The 25,250-nt window shown below is 48.1% G+C and overlaps 2 protein-coding genes across 2 annotated transcripts; one reads left to right on the top strand and one right to left on the bottom strand.

Annotated features, from left to right (window-relative positions):
- The first annotated feature begins 288 nt into the window (after positions 1–288).
- On the top strand, positions 289–15,360 carry LOC149280244 (myotonin-protein kinase-like). Its single transcript, XM_089500605.1, has 12 exons — positions 289–421; positions 7,779–7,870; positions 11,769–11,852; positions 12,101–12,196; positions 12,455–12,603; positions 12,689–12,782; positions 13,023–13,223; positions 13,400–13,663; positions 13,766–13,842; positions 14,284–14,386; positions 14,689–14,813; positions 15,171–15,360. Exons 1-12 carry the CDS (start codon positions 289–291, stop codon positions 15,358–15,360), a joined length of 1,608 nt encoding a protein of 535 aa, XP_089356731.1.
- Positions 15,361–19,558: 4,198 nt separating this feature from the next.
- LOC149280243 (radial spoke head protein 6 homolog A-like) lies at positions 19,559–24,891 on the bottom strand. The gene is made up of 7 exons (XM_089500702.1): positions 24,791–24,891; positions 24,039–24,273; positions 23,454–23,909; positions 22,838–23,125; positions 22,600–22,744; positions 20,577–20,694; positions 19,559–19,793 (listed from the first exon to the last, which is right to left on the bottom strand). Exons 1-7 carry the CDS (start codon positions 24,889–24,891, stop codon positions 19,559–19,561), a joined length of 1,578 nt encoding a protein of 525 aa, XP_089356828.1.
- Positions 24,892–25,250: the final 359 nt, after the last annotated feature.

Below are 25,250 nucleotides of genomic sequence, written 5' to 3'. Positions count from 1 at the left end.
GGTGTTCATGATGGGCAGGTAGAGGGCTGGAGATTATCAGCCCGTAACGTTACGCGGTACTTTGTAACAGAGCGCACCGGTGAGTAGCCGTAGGTGTCCGTGGCCGGTCAGCGTTAAGCCAGTTAGTGTAAAATCGGGCTGTTTCTCCACGAGAGTGCAGATTAGTCTCCATACCATTAATCTGAGGATGCTCGGCCGGCGTTAGAGCGCGCCGTACGGGCAGAGAGAGTTCACAGGTGAACGTCCCCGGAATATGACTCCTCAGTGAGTGTCAAGAGTACTCGGAGGATGGAGGGCTCGCTAAGGGCCCCGGCGCTCCTGGGTCTTGACGCCCTGCTGGACCTGATGCTCTGCGTGTGCCACGAGCTGTTTACTTCCCCGCTGGCCGAGGAGACCCACATTTCTGATTTCCTGAGCTGGGGTGAGTGGACATATATATATATATATACATACCCTTCGTACCCTTATGGACGGGGGGCCCACCTGCTGCTTCTGGGCCACACAATGATGGGTGTTGTAGTCACATGTGGGGGCTGTCATGGTTTGCCCCGAGTTTCAGGATTTTGTGCACCAATCTCGGGGTAAATAGGTAGATCCATAGGGGCACACAGTCTGGGGCTAACTCCTCGTTCGGATACCCGAGCATCCCAACTGGTATGTTTCTCAGTGGTTTATCACAGGTGAAGTCCCTGCTTGGACACAGGTGAATTAAGGACCACTATTAGAAGCGTTTGGTTGCCACTGTTACTTCAGTAGAATCTTTGTGATGAACTATCGAAGGGTTAATATTTCAGGTACCACAGGGTCAGCTCCAGGTAAGTTTGTCTTCCCGTTATAGTCCATGGACAGCTTCAGGGCTACGGGGTCTTCAGCCCGGGCTAGTGAGAATGTTAATCGTCATAGAGGGGGGCTCTGATGCTCTGAGCGTGTCATTAGAGAGGGGCTTCACAAACTGCAGGAGCCTGGTAGTTTCTAGAATCTGGCTTCTAGATTTTTCAATGTGGCTCCTAACTTTTTTGTGCCATTGTATATCGATCTTTATCCTGCCCAGAATTAGAGATCTATGGAAAAAAATAAACTTTTTCATATAACATCTCCCCTTTTCCGTGTTTTTTTTTACGTCAGTGACACCACGTCACGGCTTTCATATTGATAAGTCTCTCTCTTTTCAATGATCTGCCCCTTTGGCTGAACAGCGGGGATCAGGGGGGTAACAGAGGCAGATACACGTCCGTTCCTTTTTCCGGGTATCAGATACGTGTCACCCTGCATCACACACATTTCATTAGCATGGCACCCATCTGTGCGTTGTGTGTAATAATATGCATTTTAATGTGAATTCACTGGTCTGACTGGACGGGTGGGTTTATACAGCAGGGAGTGTCGCTGTCTGCACAGAACGCCCTGTAATTACAGACAGACGTGTGTCAGCCCCGCATAGTGACACGGAGTACGTCCCGCCTGTTACGAAGTGACACAGAGAGACCCCGTCCAACACGCCATAGGGGGTCCCACCCAGCACAGGGTGATGATGTCCCACCGTGACAGTCTATGATGGTCTCCTACCCAGCACAGAGTGACAGTCCGAGACAGTGTCCCACCCAACACAGGGTGACAGTCTGAGACGATGTCCCACCATGACAGTCTATGGTGGTCTCCTACTCAGCACAGGGTGACAGTCTGACCACGGTGTCCCACACAGCACAAGGTGACAGTCTAAGACAGTGTCCCACTCAGCATAGGGGGCAGCCCAGGACTGTGTCCAGGCAAGAGCAGTCAAATGGCCTGAAAACAGTGATCCCCATCAAAGAACAGAAAGGATCCAGTCAGAATAGCCCCAAAACACAGCTTCTGGTAGCGACCCAACATATTCAATTCAGAGAGGACCAGAGGACTCCCTCCCGCCGCCATTCCCACCGGCAGACCCTGACACAGTGTCCTAATTATCTCTCTGTGACACCTCGTTCTGTCACCATGTAGCGTGCGGCCCGGACAGCGAACTCACATCTAATGTGTGACGAGACAGTATTGTGCCGTCACATCCGAAAGTGCCTTTGTGTCACGGCGCAGTGTCACCCTGCAGTGTCACCCTCTGTGGAGGCAACGGGAGGCCTTCATCAAGTCTTCCCAGGAGACCCAGAGAGCTCCGACAGTTGGTTTAAACTCAACAGGGACAGACCGGTCAATAGATGTGGTTGGAATACAAATTCCAACATGGCTGGCAAATTAACCGACCTCCTTAGGTTGGTAATGACTCAGGGCCTAGCCCACAGCAGTACACCAAGTCCCATGGGACCCACCAGTTTAATGCAACATTACAGAGTGTGATTGAGTGGGAGTAAAGGGGCAACCTTTCCGTATTCAGTCTCTTCCCCTGAGGGTAGTACAGACGGGAGCTGTCACTCTGCGCGTCTCTCTTCATGGTGACACGGACAGGAGAGACCTGTCTGTCACATTCTCCTGCGTGACACAGACAGTAGAGCTGCCGATCTGTCATTGTCCCCTCAGGGTGACACGTGGGACAGCTGACAGTCTCTCCCTTTCCACTTAGGTGGCACTTGAGGAGGAGCTGCCAGTCTGTCACTTTCCCTGAGAGTGACCGTGGCAGAGGGCTGAGAGGTGACACATGAGACAGCTGACATGTTGTGACAGACAGACCGGACCAGGAAGTTGATTTACTCATCTAGGGTGACATTAACAGAGGGAAGGAGTTAAATGCCCAGACGGGGGTGGTAACGCTCTTACATTAACCATATGTGGAGTCTGTAAGAGCCCAGACTGACAGTCCATATAAGGAAGAGCTCTCTAACACTGCTCCCCGCACACCCAGCGCTCTCGCACTGCACCCCCCCACTGTCAACTCTCTAACACTGCTCCCCGCACACCCAGCGCTCTCGCACTGCACCCCCCCACTGTCAACTCTCTAACACTGCTCCCCGCACACCCAGCGCTCTCGCACTGCACCCCCCCACTGTCAACTCTCTAACACTGCTCCCCGCACACCCAGCGCTCTCGCACTGCACCCCCCCACTGTCAACTCTCTAACACTGCTCCCCGCACACCCAGCGCTCTCGCACTGCACCCCCCCACTGTCAACTCTCTAACACTGCTCCCCGCACACCCAGCACTCTCGCACTGCACCCCCCCACTGTCAACTCTCTAACACTGCTCCCCGCACACCCAGCGCTCTCGCACTGCACCCCCCCACTGTCAACTCTCTAACACTGCTCCCCGCACACCCAGCGCTCTCGCACTGCACCCCCCCACTGTCAACTCTCTAACACTGCTCCCCGCACACCCAGCGCTCTCGCACTGCACCCCCCCCCACTGTCAACTCTCTAACACTGCCCCCCGCACACCCAGCGCTCTCGCACTGCACCCCCCCACTGTCAACTCTCTAACACTGCTCCCCGCACACCCAGCGCTCTCGCACTGCACCCCCCCACTGTCAACTCTCTAACACTGCTCCCCGCACACCCAGCGCTCTCGCACTGCACACCCCCCCACTGTCAACTCTCTAACACTGCTCCCCGCACACCCAGCGCTCTCGCACTGCACCCCCCCACTGTCAACTCTCTAACACTGCTCCCCGCACACCCAGCGCTCTCGCACTGCACCCCCCCACTGTCAACTCTCTAACACTGCTCCCCGCACACCCAGCGCTCTCGCACTGCACCCCCCCCCACTGTCAACTCTCTAACACTGCCCCCCGCACACCCAGCGCTCTCGCACTGCACCCCCCCACTGTCAACTCTCTAACACTGCTCCCCGCACACCCAGCGCTCTCGCACTGCACCCCCCCACTGTCAACTCTCTAACACTGCTCCCCGCACACCCAGCGCTCTCGCACTGCACCCCCCCACTGTCAACTCTCTAACACTGCTCCCCGCACACCCAGCGCTCTCGCACTGCACCCCCCCACTGTCAACTCTCTAACACTGCTCCCCGCACACCCAGCGCTCTCGCACTGCACCCCCCCACTGTCAACTCTCTAACACTGCTCCCCGCACACCCAGCGCTCTCGCACTGCACCCCCCCACTGTCAACTCTCTAACACTGCTCCCCACACACCCAGCGCTCTCGCACTGCATCCCCCCCACTGTCAACTCTCTAACACTGCTTCCCGCACACCCTGCGCTCTCGCACTGCACCCCCCCACACTGTCAACTCTCTAACACTGCTCTCCGCACACCCAGCGCTCTCGCACTACATCCCCCCCACTGTCAACTCTCTAACACTGCCCCCCGCACACCCAGCGCTCTCGCACTGCACCCCCCCACTGTCAACTCTCTAACACTGCTCCCCGCACACCCAGCGCTCTCACACTGCACCCCCCCCCCCACTGTCAACTCTCTATCACTGTATGAGGGGCATTAGTTGCTTTGGGCCAGGGCAGCAGTTGTAATTTTGACCCTTCCTCACGTTCTTATATTAACCTTCACTTTAGTTTTACATCCGGGAGCTGCAGGTTTCTGCACTTTTCCTTTGACCGTTGGTCTCCTTGTCACATTCTCGGCCCTCCGTGTATTACAGATCCCTGCCAGGTCTACCCAGCTCTTTATCTACTACTTCTGTTATTTCTCTAGATTTTGCTGTGCCCCTCCTAGGCTGTGACTCTCCCTGTGCCCGTCCCGGGCTGCCTCTCTCCTTCTGCCCGTCTTGGGCTGCGTCTCTCCTTCTGCCCGACTCTGGCTGTGTCTCTCATTGTGCCTGGCTCGGGCTTTGTCTCTCATTGTGCCCGGCTCGGGCTGTGTCTCTCATTGTGCCCGTCTCGGGCTGTGTCTCTCATTGTGCCCGGCTCGGGCTGTGTCTCTCATTGTGCCCGGCTCGGGCTGTGTCTCTCATTGTGCCCATCTCGGGCTGTGTCTCTCATTGTGCCCGTCTCTGGCTGTGTCTCTCATCGTGCCCGGCTCGGGCTGTGTCTCTCATTGTGCCCGGCTCGGGCTGCGTCTCTCCTTCTGCCCGGCTCGGGCTGTGTCTCTCATTGTGCCCGTCTCTGGCTGTGTCTCTCATTGTGCCCGGCTCGGGCTGTGTCTCTCATTGTGCCCATCTCGGGCTGTGTCTCTCATTGTGCCCGTCTCTGGCTGTGTCTCTCATTGTGCCCGTCTCTGGCTGTGTCTCTCATCGTGCCCGGCTCGGGCTGTGTCTCTCATTGTGCCCGGCTCGGGCTGCGTCTCTCCTTCTGCCCGGCTCGGGCTGTGTCTCTCATTGTGCCCGTCTCTGGCTGTGTCTCTCATTGTGCCCGGCTCGGGCTGTGTCTCTCATTGTGCCCGGCTCGGGCTGTGTCTCTCATTGTGCCCGGCTCGGGCTGTGTCTCTCATTGTGCCCGTCTCGGGCTGTGTCTCTCATTGTGCCCGGCTCGGGCTGTGTCTCTCATTGTGCCCGTCTCGGGCTGTGTCTCTCATTGTGCCCGTCTCGGGCTGTGTCTCTCATTGTGCCCGTCTCGGGCTGTGTCTCTCATTGTGCCCGTCTCGGGCTGTGTCTCTCATTGTGCCCGTCTCGGGCTGTGTCTCTCATTGTGCCCGGCTCGGGCTGTGTCTCTTATTGTGCCCGTCTCTGGCTGTGTCTCTCATTGTGCCCGTCTCGGGCTGTGTCTCTCATTGTGCCCGTCTCGGGCTGTGTCTCTCATTGTGCCCGGCTCGGGCTGTGTCTCTCATTGTGCCCGTCTCGGGCTGTGTCTCTCCTTCTGCCCGGCTCGGGCTGTGTCTCTCATTGTGCCCGTCTCTGGCTGTGTCTCTCATTGTGCCCGGCTCGGGCTGTGTCTCTCATTGTGCCCGGCTCGGGCTGTGTCTCTCATTGTGCCCGGCTCGGGCTGTGTCTCTCATTGTGCCCGTCTCGGGCTGTGTCTCTCATTGTGCCCGGCTCGGGCTGTGTCTCTCATTGTGCCCATCTCGGGCTGTGTCTCTCATTGTGCCCGTCTCTGGCTGTGTCTCTCATCGTGCCCGGCTCGGGCTGTGTCTCTCATTGTGCCCGGCTCGGGCTGCGTCTCTCCTTCTGCCCGGCTCGGGCTGTGTCTCTCATTGTGCCCGTCTCTGGCTGTGTCTCTCATTGTGCCCGTCTCGGGCTGTGTCTCTCATTGTGCCCGTCTCGGGCTGTGTCTCTCATTGTGCCCGTCTCGGGCTGTGTCTCTCATTGTGCCCGGCTCGGGCTGTGTCTCTCATTGTGCCCGTCTCGGGCTGTGTCTCTCATTGTGCCCGGCTCGGGCTGTGTCTCTTATTGTGCCCGTCTCTGGCTGTGTCTCTCATTGTGCCCGTCTCGGGCTGTGTCTCTCATTGTGCCCGGCTCGGGCTGCGTCTCTCCTTCTGCCCGGCTCGGGCTGTGTCTCTCATTGTGCCCGTCTCTGGCTGTGTCTCTCATTGTGCCCGGCTCGGGCTGTGTCTCTCATTGTGCCCGGCTCGGGCTGTGTCTCTCATTGTGCCCGGCTCGGGCTGTGTCTCTCATTGTGCCCGTCTCGGGCTGTGTCTCTCATTGTGCCCGTCTCGGGCTGTGTCTCTCATTGTGCCCGTCTCTGGCTGTGTCTCTTATTGTGCCCGTCTCTGGCTGTGTCTCTCATTGTGCCCGTCTCGGGCTGTGTCTCTCATTGTGCCCGTCTCGGGCTGTGTCTCTCATTGTGCCCGGCTCGGGCTGTGTCTCTCATTGTGCCCGTCTCGGGCTGTGTCTCTCATTGTGCCCGGCTCGGGCTGTGTCTCTCATTGTGCCCGTCTCGGGCTGTGACTCTTCCTGTTCCCGGCTCAAAGGGCCACAATAGCAAATCAGATCCTCATAAATTCAGCACTGGTGCCAACAGATACTTTCAATGGCTTATCTTAAATCTAGATTTTGTGCAGAAAACAAAGGCCACACCTGGTAAAATCAAAGAAATTCAAATCCGGGGCAAACAAAAATAATTGCTAACTGCCTAAAACGCAACTACAGGTGTAGCACATGTATGTCATGTCAGCGCGTGTTTCTGCACTCTAACCACTGAGCCCCTAAAAATTAATCAAAGGAAAACGTCTAACAGGTTGTTGCCACAGCAGAAGCTCATTACAGCCAATGTGGTACAGCCAGCAATGTACGGCATATACTGTTATGATTGTACATGTCTGTATTTACACGTTTACCTCATGAATATATATATATATTTTGCTTTTACAGCTAATATGTATCAACCGATACAGTTAAGTTCTAAAACAAAAAAATAACAATTACATTTATATGTCAAATATTGCAATAAAAAAGCGATTTAGCTGCAGCATCCCAAGAGAAAATGAATACCAGGGAAAGCTCATGGGCAAGGTGTTTTTTTCAGGTTTTCGTATCTATAAATGTAGACAATTTATTTTCTGACATTTAAGCCACAAAATAAATGAATAAATAAAAATTAAATGTTTTATTGACAGAGTTGATAATAATAATAATAATAATAATATACTAATAATAATAACAATAAAATAATAATAATATTTAATGAAAGTGTACACGTGCCATAGAATTGAGGCACTTCTAACCCTCTTTGTCTAGGGGAGAGTGCTACCTGCTCAAATCTATAACATTACTTTTTTGAGTAAATTGAAATTAGGAGCAAAATCTAATTTTTTATTTTTTTTTTAATAACCGTCTAGGCAAATATTTTGTGTTGTGATCTGCATTTTATTGAATTATTTTGTCAAATTTCTGGCAACTCTACCTAGTATTCCAGTACGGAATGGCTTTATATATATATATATAATGTATGTATGTATATGTATTGCACATACTTTATAATGCCCTTACGGTGTGTACTTTTATGTTGGCAGCCAATCCCATGTCGCAGCGCATACGGGAACGGCGAATGAAAAGGAGCGATTTTGACATTGTAAAGGTGATTGGGCGTGGAGCGTTCAGTGAGGTGAGGAAAGCGATGTATAGATTTATTTTGCAATGTTAATTACAATTTATTCCCTGGGTTTATTTTCTGCCACTTGGTGGACTACTCCCATTAGGCTCAGACAAATGGATGGTAACTAGATTTGGATACGTCCATTTTTGAGCTCTGTGGTTGCGGATAGTGGGAGTTTTAGTCCAAAAATTGGTGTCCTTTTATTTTTACAATTCCTATATTATCCTATATATAATCTATAGGAAATGGCTAAGCTTTACATACAATCAGTTACAAAAATCTGTCATGGAGGGCCGGACGGGGGCATAACGAGGCAGCTCTGGCACTTAAAGCCAGGTGGCCACCTAATGACGTAGCCAGCGGCTGGATATGACAGGCCACACGTTACATTTTTATGCTCACGGATACCCAGCGTATCCAGAGTATGGGGCGCTGTTGGCCCCGTGTGCCACATGACCAGTCCGAGTCCGGGCCTTCTGTCACATTAAACACTGGAACTTGATGGTATATACATATATATATATATATATATACGCTTTTAATGACCTTAAAATGTACAGCTTCAAATTGATGGATGTTTTATCAGAAAGAGGGTTGCGTTTTGTAATGTATATATATGAATTCCTTGCCATTTCTGCGCTGCTGCCTGAGAGTGATGGAAGAGGTTGTTTACCGCCATATAAACTTGATGTGTATAGAAAATGAGCATCAAAGTATTAAACAGCAAACATGAAGAAGAGCTGCAGAAATGGACAGTATATGTTTACATTATACATTCACTTGTTTTATGTGCACCTTGTGACACCTCGGACAGCTGCCCCTCTTGCCCCATGGAAGTTCCAGCCCTTTGCTTCATAAAAATTGGTAGTTATTTAGATGATATATATATATATATATTTACTAGACAGTTCAAAAGTTTGGGGTCACTTAGAAATGTCTTTGGTTTTGAAAGAAAGGCAGATCTTGTACATTACAATAACATGAAACGGATCATAAATCCAGCGCAGACGGGGTTAATGTTGTAAATGACTATTGTAGCCGGAAATGGCTGATTTTTAATGGAATATCTATGTAGGCGTACAGAGGCCTTTTATCACTCCCATCACTCCTGTGTTCCAGTGGCCCTTTATCACTCCCATCACTCCTGTGTTCCAATGGCCCTTTATCACTCCCATCACTCCTGTGTTCCAATGGCACATTGTGTTCGATGATCCGAGTTTAAGATTAAAATGTTAGAAACCCTTTAGCAAATATGTTACAGCGAGAAATGTTCTTGTTTTCCATGAAAATAGCGAAGTGACCCCAAACCCTTGAATGGTAGCGTATGTATATATATATATATATATATATATATATATATATATATATATATACTGCAAGACAAAACATTGCGGAGAAAACACAAGAGAGGAAACAGCTCCGGGACGCAGGGGTATTATCGCAGGAGGGACCCCTGGGGCTGGGGGGAGGTGTGTGTGGAGCTTAGTCTTCCTCCTTGAGACTGTCACTGATGGAGCCACGGGCATATACCTGCGAGGTGATGGGAGTCGTGAAAGGTACCTCTTACAAATGTTATCACGCATCATTCTATAGTGTGACTCCGTGCCTGTAACTCCCAACTGCTGCCGAAGCACATCATTTCTGAAGACTTTGACAGTAGCTATACTAACACCATTTCCCGAAGCCGCTGCGCAGCTTCACCCGTGGCAGGCTCTCTGGGTTGTGTACGGAGTTTGTATGTAAGGATTCCTTTCCTCATATCGAAATGGAATGTTCCATATAGTCTACAATATAAAGCATCCCAGACAGAGATGGATCTACTCCATGCGAGCCCCGGGGCAGGGATATTTTTAGATCTCGCTCCTTGGAGATGGCAGTCAGCATCTGCCTGATTATTCCTCCCCATTAAGTTAGCTCTTTCCAATAGTTAACCCCATATTATTTATTATTATTATTATTATTATTATTATTATTTTTACTGTTGATCTCTTTGATATCTTTAAAGACCTCAGGGTTCTATCTCAGAGCTGAATGGTCATTGGTACCCTTATGATGTCATGGTGACATCACTAGAGTCCATTGAATTACTTATTTCATTTTGAATTTTATTTCATTTTAATTTTTTTATATTTGAACTATTTTTAATGGGTTTCTTAAAAAAAATTTAAGATTTTTTCCAATCCTTACTGCCACTTTTACCCAAAAATAATTATAGCAGAATTACAAAAACTGGCTGCCGGGGTCCCCCAAACTGAAAATTCCCGCGAAGGGTTAAGCAATCAGCCATACAGAGAATTTAATTTCAAGGACAATACTAGGAGAAACATCTTTATTAAATAGAATATCACATTGCGCTGCGAAGGGCTGTGTTTGGACATACTGGAAATATGATTATAATGAATCATTTCTGGTCTCAGGCAGTTACAGAGACGTCTGCCGCATGCCTTGCCTGGAAACTGTTCATTGCCGCAGAAGTATTTGCCGGGTCCTAGGGTTAACCCTTTTACGGCCAAGACGTTATGCTCTACAATTAGTACCTTGCCCACCCCTGCTGAAATAGTTAATGATTATTTATTAATTTATATAGCGCCATCATATTCCAAAATGCTGTACAATGGGTCATGTCAGTCCATTAATACTTTGCTAGGTGTAGGGGCAGAATGTGGCATGGTAGGGGCTGTATGATATATTTAAAGGGGCTGTATGATATATTCTAAAGTGCCTGAATGATAGATTTTAAAGGTCCTGAATGATATATTTTAAAGGGGCTGTATGATATATTTTAAAGGGCCTGAATGATATATTTTAAAGGGCCTGAATGATATATTTTAAAGGGCCTGAATGATATATTTTAAAGGGCCTGAATGATATATTTTAAAGGGGCTGTATGATATATTTTAAAGGGGCTGTATGGTACCTTTAAGTTTTAAAGTTTTTCTGGTTATTCAGTATATAAATTCTCTGCAGCCCATAGAGGGCAAGTTTTCATATAATGTAGAACTCTAATCTCTAAAATAAAACTCTTCCCAGACCCCAGTAATAGAGGTTTCTGGAGACCGCCAGAAACATGCCACTAAAGTGGAAATAGTGAGTCCTGATATTAAACCAGTTTGAGGATAATCAGAAGTCATGTAGATGGCTGAGGTTCATGGTAGTTGGACTCCTGCAACAGCCAACCAGTTGATACACCTAGAAATATAATGTAGCGGCCAATGTTTGCATCGAGACTGATCGCTAGGAAGCTGCCGTAGCCAAAATGGAAGGAATGTGTGTATCATATAACAAAAATCCCCCCACATGCGAGATACTCCTGCCTAATGATAGAAGTTCTGCCCGAATTCACTTTTATATATAGAATAATTTACACAACGAATTTCAGAGCAAGTTTAATGGCTCCGGGTTCAGGCTCGGTGACAACCGCGTGTATGCGTGATCCCTTTTTCATAAACCATGGGAGGCTGTTCCATTTATCTACCACCTACTCAGTTTTACTTTAACGAGATCTCGGTAGATAAACGGAACAGCCTCCCATCAGAAGTGGCAGAGGCTAATACAGTAACGGAATTTAAAGGCATTAAGCTATCCGGAATCTAAGGCAAGGTCGGGGACTGATGAAGAGCTGAGTCTTAAATCAGGAAGAATAGGCGGCCGCCCCAAAACAAACGTGCCCCCCCCTTTGGTCATTTCAGAATCAGCCAGGTTAGACCTGGTAACCCTTAGAAAATTGTACAGCGCTGCGGAATATGATGGCGCTATATAAAACAATAAATAATTATTATGTTAATAATAATAAAAAATGGTTATTTCCCTCACTGCCCAAGGTAGTTGACACAAACGAACAAAGGGCACAATCCGCAGACCTGCCGCCGCCTCATTCCGCTAATCTCCCTTTTCTGCATTTCTCTAGGTTGCTGTTGTGAGGAAGAAGAGTAACTCTCAGGTGTACGCCATGAAGATAATGAACAAGTGGGACCTCCTGAAACGATCAGATGTGAGGAGTGATCCAGAGAGCCGTACAAAGGGCCGGGGGGAATTCTTACATAATTTGGGGGGGTCATTAAAGAGTTTTTTTATATGGGGATGGCCGTAGAAGTCAGAGGGGGCACTGCAGGGTCTGTAAGTATGTGGGGGGCATAGAGGGTGATACAGAAGAGAGGGCTGTAAGGAGAGAGAGAGACCGAGGACATGAATGAGGAGCGCGGGATAATAAATGCACCCCATCTGGCTTTTCCCATATAGGTTGCCTGTTACAGACAGGAGAGGGACGTTCTGGTCAACGGAGACAAGAGGTGGATCACGCAATTACACTTTGCTTTTCAAGATGATAATTATCTCGTAAGTCTGTTTCCTGACGCTGCAGGTGGATAGAGAGACTTCATTCCCAGAGGGGCCGAGACAGAGGGGAGTGTGTGATGTCACTCACAGAGTGACAGTGGGGAGTGTGTGACATCACTCACAGAGAGACCGAGGGGAGTGTGTGACATCACTCACAGAGAGACAGAGGGGAGTGTGTGACATCACTCACAGAGAGACAGAGGGGAGTGTGTGACCTACTCACAGGTCAATGATGACCCGGCATCTCTGTCTCCTCAGTACCTCTTGATGGATTACTACGTGGGGGGTGACCTGCTTTCCCTGCTCAGTAAATTCCCCGACGGGCTTCCTTCTCATATGGCCATCTTCTACCTGGCAGAAATGGTCATGGCCGTCAGCTCTGTGCACTCCATGGGCTTCATACACAGGTGAGGCGGTCACCAGACGTCACCCGGGTAGAGGAGTCCAGCCATATCTTTAACCCCATTCCCTCTCATCCCGCTCTCTCCTCAGAGATATTAAGCCAGACAACATGCTGTTAAATCGTTCCGGCCACATTCATCTTGGGGATTTTGGTTCGTGTCTGAAGTTGCGGGAGGACGGGACGGTGAGCTCTACCCTCTTCGGTCTCTCCTTCACTCCAATGTTTACGTTTTGTCTTCTGCCACCCTTCTGATTTCTCTGACCTTAGTCTTGTCTTGGAATGAGGACAGCCCTTATGTATTAACCGCTACCACTTTTGCTGGGAGGTTCCATTTATATAGAACCCTTTCAGTAAAGTAAAACTCTGACCCCCTAGTTTTATGGCCTCTTTGTTCTAACATTTCTCCTCCGCTTTCACCCAAAGGTTTCCTGCTCCGTCGCTGTTGGAACCCCCGATTACCTTTCCCCTGAGATCCTGCTCGCTGTTGAAGACCCCACACTTTCCTATGGGGTAGAGTGCGATTGGTGGTCCCTCGGGGCCTGTGCCTACGAAATGTTCTTTGGCCATGCGCCTTTCTACGCAGATTCCGTGGTGGAGACATACGGCAAAATTATCCACTACAAAGTAAGAGACGTCCTGGGGTTATGTTATAAGGACTGCCGTCCAATTAAAAGGGACCTGGACTGCATAGATCTCGCCTCTTCCCCCAAACAGTCGGACAGTTTGGGGTAACAGGACCTGCATATATTGTCCCCCCAGAAAAATGGATGACACCCGTCTCTTTATCTCTCTCTCCCCAGGAGCACTTTAGGTTTCCTCCTTCCGCCTCCGAGGTCCCCCCAGAAGCTTTGGATTTCATCTCATCTCTCATCTGTGAGCGCGACACCCGCCTGGGCAGGGGGGGGCTCCAGGACTTTAAAACGCACCCGCTGTTTCCTAGTATTGACTGGGAGAGACTGCGGGAGAGCACCCCACCTTACGTTCCTGAGTCCGAAGGAGCCACCGACACCTCCAACTTTGATGTGGTGGAAGATGAGCTGTCGGAGATGATTAGTGGGGGAGGGGTGAGTCTCTCCGTGGGCTTATACAGTAAATAGCACGCGGCTGTAACTGTTTTTTGCCTGGTTTCATTGCTATTTTCCAATTAATCCATTTTTGGATTGCAGGAGACCCTCTCGGATGTTGGGGACAGCTCTCCTCTTGGAGTGCACCTTCCCTTTGTCGGCTACTCTTATACATTAAGGTGAGTGGTTATTTTATAGACTAAGAACCCCCAGCACTGTATACAGTAATATACCCCCCAGCGCTGTATATAGTAATATAACCCCAGCGCTATATACAGTAAAGCCTTTCGCAGTGACAAAGCTTGGTTTTATCTCATTTTGTTCCAATATACTCCCTTTATCTGCAGGCCTGGAGGCTGCCATTGTTATCAGTCATGCGATATTTTAAGTGACTTTCCCTCCTCAAACACCACACTGAGCTGATGCTTTATGGCAATGCTAATGAAGTCTGGTCCTGCATCGATTTTCATTAATCAGCGTGTCAGACTGTTTAATTAGGACTGAGCCATTCTATTGTTTCTCACAGGCAGTATGATAAGGAGTCGGCAAAGCTTCAGAACCCAAGTGACAACTAAGTTAATAAGCACATGGGTCACACTTTTTTTTTTTTTTTAATCTAGGGAAGACGACTGGGAGCTTGTTTGGGGAATCAGAAAGAACGAGTGTGAGTGTAAGAGGAGGCCAACTCTGGACTCCCAAAATATGAGCCATGGAGACGCCCTGGTAAGAAATCCCTCCACACCATGTTAAACGTTATTCGGTTTTAAATAGTACAATAGTTTTCAGTCGTCATTATCAATATACTGAGATGCTGAAGTTTGGGCTTGTGGGTCGTTGTTGATCTCTGTTTGGGAATACGTTTTCTTTATGGTAATTTGAAGACAGATAATGGCGGACACTGTGCCCAGTTAATAGACTCGTCCCCCACCGTACGCAGCTACAGGGGTGACGCGGAATGCGCTCGTATATCGCACATCTTGGTGTTGCTGTATTATGCGTTATATTATATTATATTATATCTGTAGGACTCCAGTGTTGACTCTGCGCTGCTCGCTGATCTGCGGAAAGCTCTGCAGAGCGAAATAGAGACCCGGGAGGCTCTGAATACAGAAGTCAACCTACTAAAAACAGCCAACCAGAATCTGGCCGGGTAAGAACCCTGTGGGAGACTCTACAAGGGGCAAATCTGGTGCAGAAAGTCCTAAAGTTAGACCCGTCCCCAGAATTAATATTTTTGGAACATCCTCTTTATTTCTGAGAAGTTATAGTGAATGCATGTTTTAGGGACGGTATAATATGTACAGTGGTATATTAAGTACAGTCGTCATATGGACATAATGATCAGGGTACAGTAGGTATGAATACATTGGGAAAGGAGATATCTGTCCCAAAGAGCTTACAGTCTAAGAGTAAGTATAATGAGCTGTTTGATGGACACCCTCCGGCCGCTGTTTGAAGTTGGTCAGTTATAACGTAAGCTGTCTGTCCCCCCCACGACTCCCTTTAGCCGTCTGTATGAAGCTGACCGGGTGAACGCTGAACTACAGAGGAAGATACAGAAGATGGAGGTGCAGCTTCAGGAGAGAGCGGCCATCGTGGACGAAGAGACAGGTGAGCGAGATTCCCAGCTAACTAGAAAGCACCAGCTCCTTAACGCCGTACCCTCCGCCATAACCCAGCCGTACCCTCCGCCATAACCCAGCCGTACCCTCCGCCATAACCCAGCCGTACCCTCCATGGGTCCACATCCTCTTTCTGTTTTGATAATCGCCCTTCACCCTGCCCTTACGGACCTCTTCTTCTCGGCACCTTGCTAACACCTTCTGAATCTCGCTACCTCCCCCCCAAGTTTTTTCTGATGTGTATCATCCACCCTCTTTCAGACGTTCTGTCCTCCTCCCGTGGATTTGAAACCTGCGTTCGGGAATATGAATCAACCACTAGGACTAGACAAGTGAGATACTTCTTGAGTGGGAGTGGGAGCGTGGGGTGTAGAATGGCCTACAGAGGGAGATGGACAGGTATCGGTAGGGCGGCAGGTATGACGGCGAGCCTGGAGTCCCTGGTACCGGGGCAGCGGAGTAGACGGGAGAACCTTTCCCATCCTCGCCCAGGGTGGAGGTGTTTGGGTGACGGGCTGACAATTCCTCCGTGATTAAGGGATTTTGGGTGTTGGCATTTTGAGAGTTTTAGAATAAGTTGGACTTTTACACCTGCAGGGCTGACTCCAAACCTTTCTCTGTCTCCATTCTCAGCTAGATAGCTGTATACCTTCCTATTGTCACCCTTTAGTGACACCGGTTCACCGGCACATGCTGCTGTTTTCACGGGTATGTCACTTGCATGTCACTCTGTGTCACCCTGTATCTCCCGGGGCCCTTGTATGTTGCAGAGGCATGTTTCAGGGTTCTGTATGTTATATTGCTTGGATTGGGGACAGAATCCAGTGCCCCTCCCTGTGTCCTTTTAGAGCCCCTTATAGAATTGGGGGCAGATTCCCAGGTGGTCCCTTCTTGAACGGTGATGGAAATACGTTCCCAGGTTCCCTTTGTAGCTAATATGACATCCCGGGGCAAATCCTCTGGGAAGGTGGAACATACCCCAGGTCCTCCCTGCTATGAGACTCCTAAGGTGATGGAACTGACTTCATGGACCCTTTCAGGAATAAGGAACTGATCCCAGGATTATTCAGCCTGTATAGGACCCCAGGGGATGGACGCCCTGGACCCTGCATGCTGTAAGATACCCCGTGGGAATAAGGGTGGGTTCCCAAGCCCCATTTGTCTTTCTTTGGGTATTTCCAATGTGTGTATCAATGATTCTCTCTCTCCTACAGGTTCCTAAGCCTCGCGCTCTCTGGGTGGGCTACCTCTTGATGTGTTCCGGTTTGACTACCTGGCCATCCTATGTGGCTTGTCGTCCATGTACCGTTTAGGCAACATGCCTCTCACATGTTTCCGTGCGCTCTGGTAATGGATTACTCTCATCGGGTTAGCATTGAGATTAGATTTCAGTTCTAATAGGACACGCGAGAAAAAAAAGGTCACTTGTTTGCACATAATAATACAGGGCATGGCCGGGACCCTACTGCTTTAGGCCTAAGAAATAATGCTGATATGGCAACCTAGGAAAACTTTCTGCCCTTCCGGGGTCGTAATCTCAAGGGTACGAGATGCCGCCACAAAGGGTCCTCTTTATAATAAAGAATATGAATACTTGATTTGAAACAGCCCGACACCTTTCTCCCTGCTGGGAGGTTTAGAATTTAACCATAAATCCAGTGTCCTTGGCTTCTTTTCCGAAATGCTATGATGTCATCATTAACCCTGTAGCTATCAGAATCATCCAGGTCTAACTATTTTAAAAGCGATCAGCATCAGGAAGGACAAACTATATGCTGAACGTATTACTAACTAATCTTATGCTTGGCATTTATCTGGTTAAAACCAACGTGAAACCAAACCCACGGAAAACAAAAGGGTTTTTGCCCCAATCTCATGGTGAAGGGGCAGATCCTCCGGGTCACACGGTCTGAAACGGACTCCTTCCTATTCTACCCCGCTGTGATCATAAATAAGACTCCAAATCGGTTCTCTTGCTACCAGTATGTAATGGTTGATATCCCTGCTTGAATGCAGGTGATTCAATTGAGTGTATCTTTATGAGGACCGCTGTTAGAGCCCTTGGGGTCACACATTTGATGAGTCACTATATAGAATCTCTACAATGGGCTATTAAAGGGTTAATATTTCAAGCGTCTCAGGGCCAGTTCACTAAGAAAGTTCCCAGTCATGCTATAAGCATGGTTCCCAAAGGGGTTTTAATCTGATGAAGCCAAGATAAGCATATGACATCATCGTATGACATCATCATATATTCCTAGCTGTATCGGAAGCTGCTCCTTCCGTTCTAATCTTGCATAGCAGCGATCGTTAAACTTTAAGCTGTTCCCAAGTGGGAAAGAAATCTTAATTATTACGGGCGCAGCCCAAACATTTGCACTGAATTCACCATCACAAATCATACATAGTAATAATGCAGCCGATGCGCAAGGAGGGGAGGGGGGGTAAAGAAATGGGGGGGTTGGGGGGATGGACCCCAATATTCAGATGCAAACTCTTGAATGTTTGGTAAGTAGTTTAAATAATGTCCCCCGCGGGGTGGGGGCTTTTTGTTATTGGGATAGCCTTGTGTTTGATGATTGCAGTAAGTGGAGATAGACATATGGATCATACGCATACCGGCATTAGAAGCACCTATATACACTGCTGTTCAAAAGTTTGGGGTCACTCAGCTGTTTTCATGGAAAACGAGGACATTTCTGGCTGTAACATAATTACAAAAGGGTTTCTAACCCTGTGTGCCATTAGAACACAGGAGTGATGGGAGTGATAAAGGACCATTGGACCACAGGAGTGATGGGAGTGTTAAAGGGCCATTGAAATCAGCTGTTTCCAGCTATAATAGTCATTCACAGCATTAACCCTGCCTGCGCTGGATTTCGGATGCATTTCATGTTATTTTAATGGGCAAAATTAGCTTTTCTTTCAAATACCAGGAAACGGCTAAGTGAGGTTTTGAACAGTAGTGTGTACCCGCGCTGAGACCGGGGGGTGGCATCCTGCAGCTCAGGGTGTAGGCAGCTTGGCATTACTGGTATGAGCAGATGCTTGCTATAAATAGTGAGAGCTTTTTATGAGACCCGCTGTCATTGTGGGTACAGACCCTCATCAGAGGGTGACAGGTGACTTATTACAAGCGGGGCGGCTTGGCGGAGGTGGAAACAGGTGCTTTATATTGGGGGGGCCGGGTGGACATAGCTTGCTATATAATGGGGTTCAGGGTGCTGTATCTTGTCAAGGATAGGTGTCTTGCTGTAAGTAGGAAGGACGGACTGTTTATTATGGTTTGAAACATGTATTTTAAAGGTGCCGTTCCACTTTCTCTTCTGAATTTGCAAACATACAACTGCAGATTAGAACTATTTAGTGCTTATTTAAGCCTATTTCCTAGTACTGTTGAATGTCCAAACTCCTCCTAGAAAAATTATTTAATCACGCCAACAATTCTCATGTGACACAAAACCAAGCGCTTGTAAGTTATTAAAAAAGGCTTCTGTGTAGCTCTTTCTGAATAAATGTTCCGTAAAATAAAAAGGATTATTTGCTTTACATGTTAGAGACTGCAATGAAAGTTTTGTCTAAGTGGAACAGCACCTTTAACTGCATTGCGCTCCCCTCCCAGGAAGATATTGGGGTCCAGATGGACCCCCCAAAGGGTTAGAATAAAGAGATGGGTTTAATGGTGAGGCTGAAAATGAGTTTCCTTCACAAATATAGAACTCAAGCACTTCACGTCTATATCCGTTTGTTTGTGTGCGTATAGAACTACATAGTTTACAAATAATAATTTATACACAGACATAGGTGTTCAATAACATGTGAATATACCGAATATATATCCACGTGTTATGGGTGTTAAAAGTATCTATATAAATGTATATATATATACCTATTTATATATAGATATATATAGATATATAATAATAGATTGTAATATACATTTTTATTTATGTTTTAATACTTTTGAGACTATGTATATATGAGCATATTGTATATATGATTGTATATATTTTGAAAGAAGAAGATATTTGTGTGAATAAATGAATACATCATTAAAAATATTCTGCATGTGTGTTTTTTTATTCTCTTGTGGTCTTCAGGGGGCATCACATAATGGGTTAGCCTCCTAAATAGTAAAGTAATAGTTTAACTCTTTAGGAGCGTAGAAAAATTGTCTTTTTACATCATTTCGCAACATATTATTTAATGGACATCTTTTAGATAGAAGGCTTTACTGTACATGTTTACGCAGCATATGAAACAAATGGCTATTTTAATCGTCCTCGTCTTCTTCCTCTTCCTCCTCTTCTTCTTCCATCTCTTCGGCTGCGGCTGCAGCCTCCTCCTGCGCGGCTTTTAGGGCTTGTTCCTCTTCTACCGTAGGGTCTGAACCTTCACTGATTTCAGGGCCGCTGGGATACTCTGCCTGGGGTGCAGGAGGGGCTGGGGGGCTATACCCCTCGGGGCTGTATTTCGTTCCCCAGCCGATATAGATGTTGACAAACTTCCTACAGGTACATTGAAATGATGAGTTAGAGGAGCTTTTATATCACAAGGCTTACTGACTACAGATCATATCTAACCGCATAACGCCCTGTCATCAAATAAAAACAAAAAAAGGATGGACGTAACCGGTTCACAGGCCCGCGCTGGCCATTGGGCAAACTGGGAAACTGCCCAGTGGGATGGTGCCCGATGGTGCTTCCCATGCACCTTTATTGGGCTTTGACCTTAAATTCCCTGGGCAGATTTTAATCCCCAGTATGTGCCTGCTGGCACCTATGGCATCACTTCTTCTTACATAGACACATCTTTCGACGTGTCATTCCTAGAATGATCCCATACATCAGTTCCTGTCCCACAAAGATCATGACTGAGGTCCCAACTCCCTCCATTGTACTCTGAGAGGAACATCTTGCTTTAAGCTTCAGTAGATGGACTTCAAGGCTTCCCTAACGTAAAATAGCAAGTAGGCTTGGGCTTTGCGAGTAACAAAGTAAAAAAGGGTTCTAGAGCAAAGAAACATCTAAGACATCATCCTCTCTAGTATGTTAGATGCGAGTGGACCATTTTAGGCAGGAAAGTCCTCATGTATGGACAATGTCCCGCTTCTGCAGCACAGACCTCCCATGTGGCCACCTTGAAACGCATTAAAGTAGATCACCGCTCTGCTACAATAAAATCCAGGAGAATCGTCGTTCCCCTGTCCCGAAATTAACCCCAACCAAGGTGCCCCCTAAAATGTCTGGGGGGTACGCAGACAGCACAGGAAGGTCTGTCTCATAGCTTACTTGGGACTTGCGATAGTATAGGCTCCAGGCCATAAGTTTGAGCGAAGTACGGCGACAGCATATTGAGGGATGAGACTGGAGGAGAGAGACGCTGTCCATGGAGGGGTCTGGTTGATTTCTAGGGACAGAAAATAAAAAGCAATAAAGAAAAAAAACCTTAATTTTTCAAACGTATATCTTTCATACTTTCATGGCAGAGCCCCCCTTCCAAAGAAAGTCTCATGATCTTCGAGACCTTCGTGAATACTACCGTGCCTAGCATGCCCACGGATGCAGGGAAGCAGAAGTAAATGGGGTGGACTTGTGAAAAAGAGAGATTAGTCGTGTGTGGTAAAGCTTTGTAAAAAGAAAACAAATGTGAATGACTGAGCGTCATGGGATTTTTAGTAGCGGCAGCCGGAGAGGTTCCGGTCGGCTACCCCTCCTGTTGACTAAGTGCATTCATGCGCCAGCCAGAGTATCATGTGATGATGGATCGCCACTTCATTATGATTAATGTATGGAGGAAGAATAAACAGAAGGCAATTATTAGTAATACCCCGTATTAAAGCTTCTGTTCCATCTACTCTGCTGAATTTAACACACTAGTAACCAAATATAGCATTAGGAAGATCATTCCTGGTCCTGCTGAATGCCCAGACATAAATAGTTCTTTAATTAATTAAAACTCGGTCTCATTCATATTTTTTTTGCAGGGAACACGTGTCACGTGTCAGAGAAGCGGGCTCTGATAGGATGTGGCCATGGAAACCAAAAAAATAAACTTATGAAACGACCCAGTGTTGTTAGGATTAAACTATTGGAAGAACGCAGAAGAGGTCAGATCTGCTAAGATTTATTGTCTTAACATAATGTTATGTCTGAGTGGAACAGCACCTTTAAAAACAAGTAACCACTCTACTTATTCTAGATGGAGATCAGAGGAGGGCGACTAAAACGGTAAACGGTCCGCAGGATAAACGTGATCAGGAAGGTCTGAGGGATCTCAATATGAGAGATGTTTAAATATATAAAGGGATTTAACAAAAGTACAGGAGGGAAGTTTATTTCAAAGGAGGAGAAATGTTAGAACGAGAGGCCATCATCTAAAACCAAATGGTCAGAGGCTTAGATGTAATGTAAGGAAGTTTTTGGGTGGTGGATAAGTAGAACAGTCTCCCAGCAGAAGTGGGAGAGGTTAACACGGTGAGGGATTTTAAACACGCATGGGAAAAAACGGGAAGACTAGACGGGCGGAACGGGTCTTATCTGGGGTTAAATTCTATGCTGTAAGTGCTATACAGAGTGTAGCGTGTACTTTATATGAGGGTCAATCATAACGGCTCATGACGGAAAGGCGGGGTAGGGCTGTCAGCCGTGACTAATTAGCGGCTATTTATTCAGTAGCCATGACAATAGACCTAATGTATTCCTAACCCGGCTCATATGACCACTTCTAGGCTAAAAGTCACAGTCCGAGAGTAACCCTTTCAATACCAGGAGATGCTGAGTATCCCTCACCTCCTGTCAGTCAAAGAATTAAAGATGTTTCTACGGCGCCTACCGACATCTGCCGACAGATGTGATGACAGATACAGCCCAAAACAGCTGCCGGCGACAGTTTGCCTAAATCAACCCATCTAGTCAGGGTGGGGGTTCTGAATCTGCGTTGCCGCAGGGCTTCTCGTCTGTTATGGGCTGTTTTTAATATCCTGTTTTGTTATCAGGGAATATCATATAAGCAAAGAGGGAGCGCAAGTCTCTCCTTGGCAGCCGTCAGAGGTCACCGAATGGCACGCACAAGCATGCCCCCTACTGGCACCACCGCCAGCTTCCAAGCAGCTGCTAAGGCAAACGCTAGCCCCCCGCCTACTAAACAAACCCACCTAAAGGCATTAATGAACGATGGGAAGAAGAGATGGTGGTACAAAGAACTGCCCGGAATTCACTGGTCCAGTGATCCAGTTCAACATCGTTCCCAGTCCTCCCCGGCCCCCCTATTAAATGTATTCTAGGAAAACTCAGAGGAACAGGAGGCTTGTACCTGCATCCTCAGACAGAGGCGTTAGAAGAGGGGGACCCACTTCCGGCTCTGCCTCCTCTTCTTCTTCCTTCTCTTCTTCTTCTCCTTCCTCTTCCTCCAGCTGCTCCTCGGACTTTGCTGCCATGTTAACCCAGACGCAGCGGCCCTAAGCCAAAAAGACATGAGCAGGCCGGTGGCTGTTATGTTGGGGCTTATGTATCAGGCAGAGATGAAGAGACCGCTCAGACGGTCTCCTTACCTGCGGCAGGATGTGTTGGACGTGATGAACCCAGTTAGACAAGCTTTCTACCAGCTCAGCCACCGGTACCCCTTCGAATTCGGGATTCTCCTCGTACTTGTCCCTTGCACCTGTGTCCTCTTCTTCTTCACCTTCCTCCTCTGAAAACTGGTAGTAGCCCAGGGGACTGACGTGCGTCCCTGCGGAGATTCGGGCAATTTGGGCACGCAGGAGGTTGGCTTCTGTTCCCGGGAATGGGGGATAAGTGATAACGGGAGCATCAAGGTTTCCGGTGAAGAGACGCTTAATCTATTGAGAAGGCAAGAAGAAAACCGATGCTGATGGACAATAAAAGACCCAACGATGAGTGATACACATAGTGGCATTCACTGTACTGTGAGACGGGTAGCCAGACTTAGTTATGACCAACTGTGCCCAGTGGCAAAGCTTGGTGTCATTCCCTACGTCTCGGTGGAGTCCTTTTAAAAGCGTCTTTAGTTTGATCTTGAATCCACCATGAGCTATCGTGAACATTTAAACCCAAGAGGCTCAAAACACCTCTGTTCTAATAAAAAAGGTGAATATTTGGCCACATGGACGAAAGATTAAAGTATATAAATATATAAGAGGTTAATACCTTCCGCGCGGCGGTGATCTGAGCCGGTGCAACCGGGGGTAATCGGACCCATTCGGATCCGGCCTCTGTGCAGACGAAGTACACGTATTTGTTGGCCCCCGTGCCGCTCTCCTCGCGTGGTACCTCCGGTGGAGGGCGATACGTGGATTTGGGAGGCAGGTCCTCTGCTTCCTCTGCTTCGTCTTCCTCCGGCTCTTCCTCTTGTGCCTTCTCCTCCTCTTCCGCGTCTTCCTCCGCTTCTTCGTCCTCTCCTTCTCGGAACTGCACTTCTGCCACCACGTAATTGCCCTGGGTCCCCAGCATCTTGCCCCAGAAGCGACAGTACTGAAGAGGATGGGTGTCCACCAGGTGTTTCAGCGCCAGGGCTATCCGCACCGACTCATCTTGACCCAAATTCAGCCCACCTTGCTGGACGAAGTGAGCGAGATCAAGGAGGTTGGGGAGGGGTGACTCTGTCTATCACACGGAGAAAGAGAGACCTGAATTCAGACCCCAGATGTCTATCAATGTTCCCTCTGACAACTTTCCACCTTCAGACCCTTGTCCCCCTCCTAGCTCCTCTCCTACAATCGTCCATCCTCTTACCATCTCTCCTTCTCGTTCGCTCTCTTCTTCCTCCCCAGCTCCGCGTGTGAAGAGCCCCTTTTGGATTTCAGCTTTGCGGTAGATTTCTGGATTCTCCCTGGGTGTGCGGAGCTTGTCAGGCCCCGGTCTCATCCGGGCCCACATCAGCTCCGAGCTCAGCTCGTGCAGCGACTCCAGGGCATTCGGGGGGCGTTCTGATAAGATGCGGGACAGCAGGGCAGATAGATGCTCATACCTGTGAAGTACCCAACATATAACATAATATAATATAATATAGAACGTATACTATACACCCCTCGCCCGTTCCAACTCGCGCTTCAAACGTCCCAGGAGGGGCACTTTTGCTTTAGGAAGGGTCAGAGACGCGGCTTTTGGTTATCAATGACCATCCACAACTATTTACAGAAACGACATTTTAGAGAAGATAAAATGGATTTTATTTAAATTTAAATAAAAACACATTCCCTGCTGTTTTTATACACATTGTCGGGGCTTTTACTGCTGCAGAACCCTGCGATACCCTCATACCCAGCAAACGAGCATACGGGGGAGGAATAAGAGACAGGGCCCCAAGAACTGCGGAGTTATGCTAGCCTGGTCTCATAATACAACCTATAATATATATATTGTTATAAATTGTTAATTCGTTTAAGCTGATTTCCACTAAAGTCAATTCAAAATCGGTGAACAAATGCCCCACGCCTGGCTCATCAGCAGGTAGCCGAGCCCCCCTCCCCGGCTTCCGTACTCACAGGCTGACCCCAGACTTGTCCGCCTGCAGCAGGAAAGCCTTCGCATTGTGGATCTGAAGCTCGCGTGGGTCCAGCGACTCGGACACGGGCTCCTCCGACATCTTTCACCGGGTCTGGTTCTGTGCACACTGGGAGATACCGCTCGACCGGGCCGCCTCTCTCACTGCTAAGTGTGCATCTCCCGTTGCTGTGGTTACCGGCTCCGGACAGTGTTGCTAGGAGCTGAGCGACGCTTTGTATCACATGACGCGCGCGCGAAGCACGACGGGAGTTGTAGTTCTAATGGCCCAGGAAAGGCTGCGGAGTGTATTGCAGCAATAATTTGCCAGCAAAACGTGATGAGAACATGCAGCGCCCTCCATAGCATTCAAATAATAGCATTCCAAAGAATTTGTAAGCTTACACATACAAAATGAATATATATATATATATATATATATATACATACACATACATACAT

The sequence above is a fragment of the Sceloporus occidentalis genome, unplaced genomic scaffold, assembly GCF_023333645.1.
Source record: "Sceloporus occidentalis isolate IW3139 unplaced genomic scaffold, rSceOcc1.0.p SCAF_157, whole genome shotgun sequence".
Classification (NCBI taxonomy): domain Eukaryota; kingdom Metazoa; phylum Chordata; class Lepidosauria; order Squamata; family Phrynosomatidae; genus Sceloporus; species Sceloporus occidentalis.
This window is presented reverse-complemented; position numbering and strand designations above follow the sequence as displayed.